We start from the raw sequence: 12,560 nt of genomic DNA on the forward strand, positions 1-12,560 counted from the left end.
CCAGGAATGTTCACTCATTAATACCCCGTCTTCAAACATGGCCGTCCTATCTGAGGTAGTTAGTCGTCACCTCACCAATCAGAAAGTGTTAGTCTTCTCGACGTCAACCCATGTTGCAGAGGGAATCTACAAGGTTATATACCTTACTACCTTACTGACGTCACTCAGTTGTGGCTGTTATCATTATAGTTACTTATAATGATGATGATGATGATGGTACGAAGATGGCAATGATAATATAATAATATTTTCATGAACCAATGTTTTTGAAATTGTTTCAACCAAAACTGCTTCCTCTCGTAGTACCTCGACAAGTTCTTCAAAAGAGAGCGCCTGGCCATTGGAATCTGCACTACGACGTCATCAGATTGTGAGATAGCCGAGGTCTTCAACCAGTGGAAAGCAATTAACATTCCCAAGAGCAGCGTGGAGGATGAAGCATTTCTAAATGGAGAGAGTGATGGAAATAATGACGATGTGGGAAGTTGCAAAAGTGATTTCAAAATTGAAGACAATGAAGATTTTTCTAGTTTTGTTCTAGGTTGCTTTTAACGTTTTAGCCATTATAGTTTATTTCGCAATTTACCTTAGCAGATAATGTAGATTTTAACATCGCGTTCGTGTTTGAAAGACTGCCTCGGGGCATTTGCATCGTTTAAACATTGCTTGACTTGCATTTTATATCTCTCAAAGTAAAACTTTACAATATTAAAATCATCACGCCCATTCTAATTGTGCAGTGCTATCTGATGACGTCATGAAAATGATGTTGGACGTGAGGCTGTCCGATGCCACGATGGTCATCCACTTCGATTACCCCGACCAACAGTCGATCTTTGCTGACCGACTCTGGTGCACCAGGGAGCACTTTCAGAAGATTTCAGATAGGGTAAGAGGGGTTCTCAGGTTTTCGTTCAGTTTGATGTTTGTATTCTCGCTAAACATTGCGAACGAGTGAACTTGTACTTTTAGCTGTCGTTGTCGTTTGAGTAACACGAATGATAGTTCTATTAATGTTTCGTGCGACACTTTATTTCTAATTGTCTTTTATATGCTTAATTTTTTTCTTCGTCACGATCATTGTTCAGTTCAAGTATCAAAAAATGAAAGCACTGGAAAACCCTGAAGAACAAAAAATGGAAATTCCATCATTGAGGAGACCAAAGAGCATACTTATGGTGTCCAAGGAGGAATGCGAAAGTGGTTTCATAAAAAATCTTTATAAAGTCTTAAAAAGGTCATTTGGATCTTCATATTTTTTAAAGTTTAATCATTTTTTTATTTACTTACTTTAATAATCATAATGAAACAACACTAACAACAAGACAACGTTAAATTATTGGTCAGGAGTGGCTGTACGAACATTCCAAGCTTCATGCACCTCTCGGTGAAGTTGCTGGAGAGCGAGCAGGGTCGCATCAACAAGATGCCCCTCTGTGACTACTTCAAAAGCTTTGGAGAGTGCTTGTTAGTTTAATTTTCCAGTTTTTTTTTTAATTTTTTGTTTCAACCTTCAATTATACAATATGTATTGTTGGTTAGCGCGTCGTTATTTAATTGCTTGAGAATCACTAATTTAAGAGAGTTGATGGTACAAGTTGTGTAACTTTATTGGTTATTTAGCAAAATATTTAATGATAAACTTAGAAAATGTGTTATATGGATATAAAAATACCTTGATACAGCAACCAATCCTATTGTAAACAAAGACACGTCATCAACAAATCAGCTGATATCGACAAAGATCGTGAATATCATATCGACATCCCTACTTCCGTTGTCGTCAAAGTAATTGTTTTCGATCTTTTTTTTTATCTAACTTCCCATATTTTTGTGTCTCAATCACTTCTCTCAACATTTTTCTTTGCAGTTTTAATTAGTTATCACATAATTTACTAAAACGATGTTTTTATAGGTTCAGGGTGTTGCTGAATTCTTCTGATTTATTTTTTAATTATTCCAAATTAATTGCTCAATTCGATGTAGATGCTCATTACAAACATCAAGAACCCTTTCATATACCACGCCCACATTTTGGAGTGGGTGGATCCTGTAAAACAACAGCCAATCAAACATTCACAAGCCAAAATTCTAGCTCTCCAATTGGCTGAATATTTTGGCTGCCACAGTAACTGCGTGAAAGTTGACCCTAGTTAGTTCACTACTTTAATTAATAAATTAGTTAATTAATTAATTGATTTTTCAAAAATTGAAATATGAATAAAATTCATGAAAATGTTTTAAAATCATCCATCGTCTAGACAATGTGAAGTTGAACGTTTTGTTGGCTTACATGGATGCCGATGAGGTTTTTCTCAGGTAAATTACAAATATAAAGATATCATTACAAACCATGTCACGAATTTATAATTTTGAAGAATTTAATTTACGTTACGTAAAATTTTTTTCGCTGTTCCTTTAACTATATTAATTTTCATCGCAAAAAAAATTTGAACGTTTAATAATAATCGATTCATCATACGTTTATTTGTTATGCAACGAACCACGACAGAGTGCAAGTGATCAGAGTGAGTCCCAATTCAGAGGATTACCTGCCGACAGAGGCCGTGGTCAGTTGCGTGGATTATGGGAGGTTGCTGCACGTTAAAGTTGACAAGTTGCTCGTCCTGCCTGACCAGTTTCAGCGTGTTCCTTTCCAGGCTAGCTTCGTTGCTCTTGACTTTTTTTTCAATTAATTGACTTATTTCGTCTTTCATACGTCGTTGTTTTGTATTTTTTACGTTGTTTCACTTTATCTTTTATTGCTTCATCTGGCTTTAATGTAATTTAAATATTGTCTGATTTAATTTTTTTTTAGAGGCCCAACGGTAAGAATTATAAAGTTAATGCTCAGTAGCATTTAAAAAAATGTACTTTCGTGTTTTTCTATTAATGAATTATATTATAATATTTGACTGTATGTAGAACTTAAAAACCTGTCATGAATTACGGCGTGACAAACAACGAAGCGGTTACACTTACAAACATCACCTGACATCCAATGTTTCTTTTCGTTTTTTATTCAGGCAGTTGAAATCTGCCTATGCAGGCTGAAGCCAGTTGATCAAGATACAACCTGGAACAGTAGAGTTAGTGGATCATCTTATTGTTTGACATATTCATTCATAGTGCGATGGATAGCATACTGGTTGAGGCGCCTGGCACTGCTGTTCTGCGCGTCTGTTTGTTTGTATGGCATGCGTTCGTCTTATTATTTAACTGTTTGTTTGTATGGCATGCGTTGATTCGCGTGCGTTTCTTATACACCGCACGTTTGTTGCTAGTACTTCTGGGAAATAATAAACTAGAGATAGTTATAAAAATCAAATGAAAGTTGATTAAAATGAACTAAATAAAATTTAAAGGCCCAAGAATTTGCTGAGAACCAATTATATAGATCCGTCCTATCAGGGAGGATGATTTTCAAGTTGGTGGTTCCTTCTTTTTTGTTTCTTGTAAACAATCTTTATCTACTAACACACACACACACATATACACTCACACATACACAAAGTAACATACACACACGCGTATACGCACACTAACACGAACGTACACACACACAAATACACACACGAAAAGAAAAAAAACGAAATTTTATTTGTTTCTCAAAATTGAAAAATTTAATGAAAGCAGGATGACCATAATAAAATTTGTATAAAATTCATCTGGTATGAATTTTATACACATTTTATCACACACGCATACATACACTAACACGCACACATACACACACTAACGTACATGCACGCACATACGCACACACACACGTACATACATACGTAGACTAGGTAATACATTTTGGATGGACCCCCTGGAGAAAGTCGAAAAGTTGCCTAATTTGAACGTCTGGTCGACCTTATGTGACGTGAGACGCATGCTCCTGGACAACCAACTGGCCGATGAGAACCCACAAGTTAGGGCTTTATTTATTTATTTATTTGTTTATTTGTTTAAATGTTTATTTATTTATCTGTTTAACTGATATTACTGATTGAATAATTATTATAGAAAAATTATAAATAAAATAATAATTGATGATTAATTAATTCAACGTGGCGTAGCACATGGAGCTGCTCTTTCATTCCTGCGGCGGTTCCTTTCATGACGTTCCAGGTTTCGTTAGGAGTCATCAGTTCACTAACTATGCGTACAGGTTGGTGTGGTGATGAGGCCGATGGTGTTGGTGATGATTGCGATGGTGATGATGATTGTGATGGCGATGATGATGAGTTTGATGATGATTATGATGATGAGGATTGTGATGGTTATGGTGGTGATGAGGTTGATGAGGATTGTGATGTTGATGAGGTTGATGATGATTATAATGCCGATGATGTTGATTATGATGATGATATTTTTTAAAAATTTTGATAGCTCAAGTTACAGTTAAAGTTTTATATAATGAATCGTTACTTTAGATTTATTAAAAAAAATTTGTGGACTATTCACTCACTCATTTGCTGGCCTAATTTTAATGAAAAAACTTGAATGCACCCAGCTCAAAAGGATTGTTTCTACCATTGCTAACCGAAAAATTTGAAATCACATCTTCTTCGACGTCGACTGCCCTGACCAAACCACCAGAGACTGACGCTTCGCCACCACCAGCGACGACATCTGTTGCGACAGTAGCAACAAATTCATTAACAGCAACACAGGCGAAACGACCGGCGTGTAAGGTTCACATATCTGCCGCTGAGAATCCTTGCCACTTCTACGTTCAGAAAGTTGAAAATTTTGAAAGGTATTCAAGGGTTGCATTGCTCTTATCTGCTTAAACTTTCTTGAATTTTCATTGTTTCGTGATGTAATTTTTATTCTTTTGTTGTTATATATTAATAATATATCATAAACATCTTTAATAATAATAATACATGCTAACTTAATTCACTATTAGAATTATCCATTAATTTGTTGATTGGAAATGTTTAATTCAGATTGAAAGCCTTAGAAGATGAGTTGAACAAGAGCGTGGAGTTGGACCAGGTGAAGAAGAGAGATGCCGACGTTGAGTGGAGGAGTAACATGCTGGTGCTTGCAAAGGCCCAGGAAGACATGAGGTTAACAAATTTGGCCGATGAAACATTATTTTTTTATTTTTATTCTTTTTAAATCGCAAAAAATTGTTTTAATTATTTTTCTTTTATTATTCTTTTTACATTGCAACCATTATTATTATTATTATTTTATTATTATTATTACTATTATTTTACCCTAAAAGGTGGCACAGAGCAAAGGTGATGGCCGTAATGAGTGATGAGAAGGATGATAACTTAGAGGACCAGCTCTGCCGACACAACTACTCAAAAGTGGAAGTTGAAGTCTTATTTGTGGACACCGGGATTACCGAAGTCGTCGTCAGTGACGATCTCCTTCCTATGACGTCATATTACAAACAGCAGCTGCCCTTCCAAGCCATCGAGTGTGGCATGATGCTTGTGGAGCCAATCGATGACGATGACGATGAAGATGAAGATGAAGATGGTGGTGGCGGTGGTGGTAGCTGTTACGGTAATGTCTTGGTAGCTGACAATAACAAATTCGATAAAACTTCTGGTAATGCTAATAAGGGTGATGGTGATGATGGGGAAGAGAAAGATGCCATTCCACCAGATGTCATCCTAAAGTTTAAGGAGCTAGCAAAGAAGGTTTGGACTGGCAGCAGCGTAGATCACTCTGACTCCACGGATGATGACGATGATGAAGATGACGATGAGGAGGAAAGCGATGATGATGTTGATGGCCACCACGCAGATGATGACGTTGATCCACCGAATAATGATGGTAGTGATAACGTGAGTGATAGCAACAGCAACAACAGCAGTAACGTGAATGACAACAGCAAGAAGGCATCAACAACGACGACATTAAAAAGCTGGTCGCCTGACTCTGGTTCGTTCATGTTAGATGCATCGGAAGATGTCAGTAATGCAAAACTCGTAGCATTAACTGTTGAGGTAGAAAATTATTCTTGTTGTTATTCAATTTAGTTACTAATTGCTAATTTACTAAATTGCTTTTAGAATATTTCGATCAATTAATTAATTAACAATAAATTAATTGTATTCTCTTTTTATCAATGATTTATATTAGAATAATATTATATTATATTAAGTCAGTTTCAGTTCTAAGTAGATAATAATAAAATAATGATATTAACAATATAATGTAATATGACATAATAAACTTGTAGGTAGGCTCAGCTCTGACAACAGCCCTTAATACAGGTGAGTACAGGTACTCAGTGAACCTCCACGATACGACGTCATTCGGCGATTATGTGGTCAGCTACACCGAGCTGCTTGTGGCCAATAGGATGGCTGTTGTGTCTCTTAACGGGGTCAAGGTGAGATTTGATGATGACGGTGTTGATAATGATGATTGGTTGTTTGACATCCGATTATGATGCTGACGATGAGAATGACGCATAGACGGTTATGGTGTAATGATGGTGATGATGATGAGGATGATGATGATGTTGTGCTGTTAGTGATGATGATATATAACGATAATACTTAAATATATGTACTCATTTCTCATTTGTTATCATTATTTTTGTGTGTTTGTTATTTTTATATTTCTCTTGCACAGGATCTTTTCAAGGACTTATCATCTAAGTATGATGATGATGATGGTAGTGGTAAGAAAAAACGTAAAAAATTAAATGGAAGAACGGATAGTGATAACAATGATTACGACTATGATGAAAGTGAAGATGATGATGATGATAGCAGAGGTATTTGTGGTGATGATAAGGATGCAGATGTTCCAGAAGATAAAATGCACTGCTTATCAGTTTGCAAGTTCATCAGTCTTTGTGAGAGATATCTACTTAGTAAGGTATGTATGTGATGATGTGATGTTGATGCTGTTGTTGTGTGTGTTGATATAACTGCTGTGTGCTGATAGCGTTGTTGTTTGTTGCTAGCATCGTTGACATTGTTGTTGTTTTATTGTGCTTTTATGTTGTGTGTTGATGTTGTTCATGCAATACTATAAGTAATAGTAGTAGTAGTAGTAGTTGTTGTAGTAGCAGTAGTAACGGCAGTAGTAGTGGCGTTGTTGATGTTTTCTTTCATTCTAACAGGGCAGAGGTGTGTGTTTGAAACTGGCCAATCAGATCTTGCTAACTGTTCAGGATGCCTGCATGAAGTAAATATCTTGATGAAAAAATTCTTTCAATTTAATTGTTTGATGTTTTCAATATAATTTTTATATTATGCATAATTATGTTATACTACATTAAACATAATTATTATAGTAAACATATTTTTTATACTAAATACAACTTTTTTTAAACTAAGCAACTACAAAACTGTGGATTATTTGGACATTCTGAATCGAACGTTAAAGTACACGAGATACAGTAACAACATCATTCCTCTTATAAATGCTATACTCTTGGTTGTCCATAAGGATAGGTAGGAATCATTAATATCTAACTAATTTGGCTGTCCAATAGTTGTGTGTGTAATTTATTTCTTTATAGTTTTTATAAGTATTGTTGTAATATTTTTATTTTATATTAAATATATTATGGGGAATTTTCATTAAAAGGTTTTGTTCAGAAGCAAAGAATTGTAACTTATGGAACACCATTTGCTTTATGCTGGATAGAGTAAGTTGTCTGTGTGTGTGTGGTGTGTGTGTGTGTTGATTGTTACGATTACTTTGTAATGCCTATTATAATTTTATGTTCCTTATTCATGCCATTTTTCACAGTTGAGGATCTTGAGTTGTAGTGACAATGACGTCACCAGCAACGACCACTGCAGTTGTATGATTGTTAGAAGGGGCACAAGTCCATCTCAACATGCCAAATATTTGCTCTTCCTCCTTCAATCTCTGCCACAGATGCTTCAGTGTTCAGAGTTAGTTTGTGTTGTTGTTGTTGTTTGTGTTGATGTTGTTGTTTATTTTGTTGTTTGTGTTGATGTTGTTTTAGTTGCGTTTTTTATATTGTGGGTTGTTTTTAGTTGTTATTTGTCTTATGAAAAGTTTAGGCTGGTTGTTTTATTAGCACTTTTTTGTTTTGTTCTTTATGATGAATGAATTCTTATTTTTCTACCACAAATTTTATCCATGCTACCGTTGAAATAATGCCTGTCAATGATGTCTGTCGATATTCATATTCCACGCTCCAATCGTTCTTAATGTTTTTCAACAATATCGTTCAGAAAATATTTTTATTTTTTGAATTGAACTGTTTAATTAATATTATTTTACTCATAAATATTATAACTGCAAATATTATTATAATTAATTACCCAGATGTCAGGAATGTTTCAGAATGAAGGGTGGCGTGAGCTTACTTTCAAAGATTCTCATCAACATCAATCTTCCCATAAATGTAATTTTTTATTTTTAATAAATCTCACTTCTTTATCGTTATCCTCTGAATTTATCTGTAGAATAATCTGTTTCTGTTCTGTTGCAAATTATTTTTTTGTTGCATATGCTTGTTTTGGTACCAAATTTTAAGAAACGAAAAATTTTTTTTTTGAACTGATTTTCTTTTGTGCGTGGTATGTTTGGTCTGAACATGAACGAGCAGTTTAATAATTTAAATTTGTTTGCAGTTGACGCACCTCTGCATAAATATAATTATTAACCTGCTGGAGAAACAAATTGGCTATGGGATAGATATTTCTCATCAAAATATTCCTGCTCGCGCTTCCAAGAAATCATCTGATCAACAAAATGTTCTCTCCACAACTAACCCAACAACGTCTGGTGAAGAAAACGTCCTGTCAACAAGGACGACATCATCTGAAGAGGAGAATGCTGTTGTTCCGATGAATTCTGCAGAACTGGAGCAGCAGCAAGAACATGCTGATTTGTTGAAGTTGAAAAAGATGTGGGAACGTGAGCTGCAGTTGAACATCAACCTGGTGAGGAAGAGATACAAAAATGTTTCGCAACAATTGCTGGAATTTGTCGACAACGAGCTGTCCAAATTTCGCAAAATTACTGGTCAAGAAGGGGCCATTGGTGATGATGAGGATGACTATGATGATGATGATGATGAGTTTGAAAACTATGATGATGATGAGTTTGGTAGTGGCGGGAACAACTTGTATCGAAACAACATCAACAACGCCGTAAGCAACAGCAATGAGGAAGTTAATAACAAAGACCAGAATCATCATTCTACGGAGCCACTGCATAACGAAGCTAACATTAATGATAAGACTCAATGCTCCAAACAACATCTACAATCACAAACTGAACTGAATGACGAAGGTCACACAAATGTTTATCATCCAATGTCTCAGCAACAACAACAACCAAACATACAACAACAGCAGCCATACATTCATCAACAACAGCAGCCACAACAACTTACACAGCAAGTTTATTTCAGGTGAGTAAACTCATCCTATTGTCGCTTTGTTTTTTTTTATTGACACAAAACTTTTTTTCTTCTAACAACAGAAAATTAGACTATGTGGACAGTCTCCAGATGGTGTGTTGCGTCATAAATAGATGCATCGATATGATAACAACGTCATCGTCCACAACAACATCGTCATCGTCGTTGTTGGCAACAATTTCAAGAACGACCTTGACATTATGCGTTGATTTGATATATGTCGTACTGATCATCAACAAGGACAATAACAGAAGCAGATGCAATGACAGGAATAACAATTGGGAAAAGTGGTTAGGTGTTGTTTGTTTGTTTGCTCGTTTGTTTGTTTGTTTATTTGTTTGTTCGTTTGTTTATTTGTTTTTTCGTTTGTTTGTTAGTTTGTTGTTTGTTGAGGCTGTTGGTGGTGTTGTTGTTTAGTTGGGGTGGATTGTTTTTTTTTGTTGGATTGTTTGTTGCTCTTAGATGTTGTAATTTGTAGATGGTGTATTTAGCTGGCTGTGTTGTCTTTTATTTTCTTTGTGTGCCTTTTTTATCATTGGTTTGGTTTGTGTTGTGTTATTTGTTATCTTGCGATTTGCGTTGTTGTGTTACTTGTTTGTTGCTATTTGGTGGTTATTCATATGTACAAGTTACGTAGAATCATTTTAGCTTGGATGGGACCGTTTAGCCATTCATCTAATGCTATCAGTTCTACTAATAAGACGTGGACGTAGTGGTAAAGATGATGACAGAGGTGATAAAAAAAAGCGTTCATATTGTTATATTTCATTTTTCATCATTTGACCACCACAACAGCGTTAGGTGTCTGCAGACGAATCATGCACTTTCCAGTTTGGTATCTCTGGTTGACCATTGCAAAGATGTCGATGTAAGCAAATATTTTTTACTGTTTTATTTCACAGTTGTTATTGAGTTTTCTAGATAATATAGATTAAAGCGATTGGGATTATTAATTTAATCTTAAGATTAATTTTTGTTAATCATTTCGTCACTAATGAATTCAATCATTTTACCCAAGATTATCTGATTATATTAATTTACTAGTCATTTATTAACATAGAATAAAATCAAATAACTGATTAAAATATGTATATTCCTATTATTAATCACAATCAACCAATCAAATTATTTTGCTAGGCTAAGTCAATCAATCAATCAGTCAATCTATCACCTAACTTATCAATCATTCAAAATAATATAATGCATTATCATATGATATCAGTCCTTGGATTAATGTGAAACCTCGTTGAAATCATCTATTATATTAATGCTTCCTGCAATTAATTCCAACCTTATATTACATTACATGGTTTGAGTTTATATATTGTTTTTTAATTTATTAACTTGACAATGATTTATTTGCATAATCTTAATTTTATTCAAATAAATTTATTTTGATTGACAGCTGGTTAAGGATGTATTCAACGTGTTCACGATCATCTCCCAGTCCAGTTTCTATGCCAGGAAGGAGCTAAATGGCTTAAAAGTCCTTCAGATTGTGGAAAGGTTTGTGGAGATATGAGATTATGGTGATGACGATGATGATGAATTGGTGATGATGATCTATTGATGATGATGAGGATGTTATTAAAATTTATTGTCACCAGATGCCTGAATTACTATGAGATAAATATTAAGATTGGCTTACAATGCTGATTAATTGTTATCACTTGTGGTATCTGCCATCTTTTAATTTTAACATTAATAAGAAGGTGACAATTTTAAAATGACGATTAACAATCTTTCTATATATTTAAATTCACTTTTAACTTGACTTGACCAATCACAGATTGCAGAAGAACTATCCGGATGATTATGACGATGACGACGTTTGCAAAAAATTAACAAATGCTTTGGCTAGGAAGAAGAAGGAGAAGAAAGGAACGAATGAAGAAAAAAGGTTACTTTTTAATTTGATTATAACCGCACAATTTACGTTAAATAATTTGTGTTTGTCAGTCAATCAGCCAGTTAGATATGGCTATATAGCGCAATTTTTAAAATCCCTATACATAATACCGCCTGCTCTGCTGTATTTGTTGTTTTTGTTATCCTATAGTTTTTATCTCGATGGAGTTTAAAAGTTAATTTTTTATTGTTATTTACAGTGAGGCCATTACAAATGAACCACTAACGAAGGACCAAGTGAATGATCTGAAGAAGCCGCGAGCAAGGTCTGATTAATATAAAATTATCTTTTTTATGATGATAATTATATTTTCTAAAATTTTAAATAAATATATTTGTCTTATAATTATCTTATTATTTATTTATGGTAGATATTTTTTGTTAACATACACATACATTACTTATAACAGCAAAAGACCAGAGGTTTCCTGGGCAAATGTATCTGATAGCCTGATAAAGATGAGGATTGAGGTTAGAGATGTTGGGGGTGGTGAAGAAGATGGTTGTGGTGAACCTCCCATCAAACTTGAAAAACAGTCCATACATTTCAGGTTGGTGTCAAGGTTTATTTCATAATTCGTTTTACCCTTTCGTTGGCAAGATAAAAAAAACTGTAACGATCACAATAATCATGTCACAAATTTAAAATAGTAACTAAAAATTTATTGCTGGTGCAGTTTAACATATTTTAATTTTAGTACTAAGCAGTATTTACATCAACTATTTCGTAGCAACACAATTTAGAAGGTAGAAAATTTATAAATTGAATTTCATTTGCGAATGTCTTTCCCTGCAGAGCTGTATCGAATAGGCAGGAGTACTCATTCAACCTTCAGTTGCACGCTGAAATCATTCCGGAGGACTGCCCAATCAAGGTGAACTCTTCAGAGGTCAACGTCACATTGGTGAAGAAGGAACCATCCGAGTGGCCACGATTGGGCTCATCCAGGCACTCCTACGTCAAATATGATTACGAAATGGATCGTCTTGACGAGTGTGGAGATGGAAATGGTGGTGAAAACTGGGATAAAGCCGATGGTGAGGACTGGAGATGTGATTGTTAGTATTGTGTTTTTTCGTCTTTCTTGCTATTTTTTATAATTTTATATTTCTACTGCTTGGTCCTATACGATAGGTTACCTGCATTTTTGGTTACTATTTTTTATTAAATATATAATTTAATAATTTAATTTTATAATCAGATGACTACAGTGACGATGAAGACGACGACATGACGTTAGATGAGGATGATGACGGCACTGAATTCCTCAGCTAA

General features: G+C 34.6%; 2 protein-coding genes across 2 annotated transcripts in view; both read left to right on the forward strand.

Annotated features, from left to right (window-relative positions):
- Positions 1-3,618, forward strand: part of HELRODRAFT_159552 (hypothetical protein) — a gene marked incomplete at both ends in the record, with an annotated part of 10,884 nt that extends 7,266 nt beyond the window's left edge. Inside the window, 10 exons of the mRNA XM_009011430.1 lie at positions 304-541; positions 741-889; positions 1,089-1,237; positions 1,348-1,467; positions 1,686-1,788; positions 1,987-2,152; positions 2,262-2,319; positions 2,513-2,648; positions 3,027-3,089; positions 3,583-3,618. Coding sequence (XP_009009678.1) covers positions 304-541; positions 741-889; positions 1,089-1,237; positions 1,348-1,467; positions 1,686-1,788; positions 1,987-2,152; positions 2,262-2,319; positions 2,513-2,648; positions 3,027-3,089; positions 3,583-3,618 — 1,218 coding nt within the window. The remainder of the gene's footprint in view (positions 1-303; positions 542-740; positions 890-1,088; positions 1,238-1,347; positions 1,468-1,685; positions 1,789-1,986; positions 2,153-2,261; positions 2,320-2,512; positions 2,649-3,026; positions 3,090-3,582) is intronic.
- Positions 3,619-3,805: 187 nt separating this feature from the next.
- HELRODRAFT_159553 (hypothetical protein) lies at positions 3,806-12,560 on the forward strand (the record flags this gene model as incomplete). The annotated part of the gene is made up of 21 exons (XM_009011431.1): positions 3,806-3,916; positions 4,065-4,156; positions 4,502-4,747; positions 4,941-5,063; positions 5,225-5,960; positions 6,197-6,349; positions 6,595-6,843; positions 7,091-7,155; positions 7,308-7,424; positions 7,561-7,621; positions 7,726-7,874; positions 8,275-8,353; positions 8,583-9,104; positions 9,309-9,367; positions 9,439-9,666; positions 10,172-10,244; positions 10,782-10,882; positions 11,166-11,276; positions 11,695-11,835; positions 12,081-12,343; positions 12,487-12,560. The coding sequence occupies 21 exons, from the start codon at positions 3,806-3,808 to the stop codon at positions 12,558-12,560; spliced, it is 3,753 nt and encodes a 1,250-aa protein (XP_009009679.1).

Source organism: Helobdella robusta (genome assembly GCF_000326865.2).
Source record: "Helobdella robusta unplaced genomic scaffold HELROscaffold_1, whole genome shotgun sequence".
NCBI classification, from domain to species: Eukaryota; Metazoa; Annelida; class Clitellata; order Rhynchobdellida; family Glossiphoniidae; genus Helobdella; species Helobdella robusta.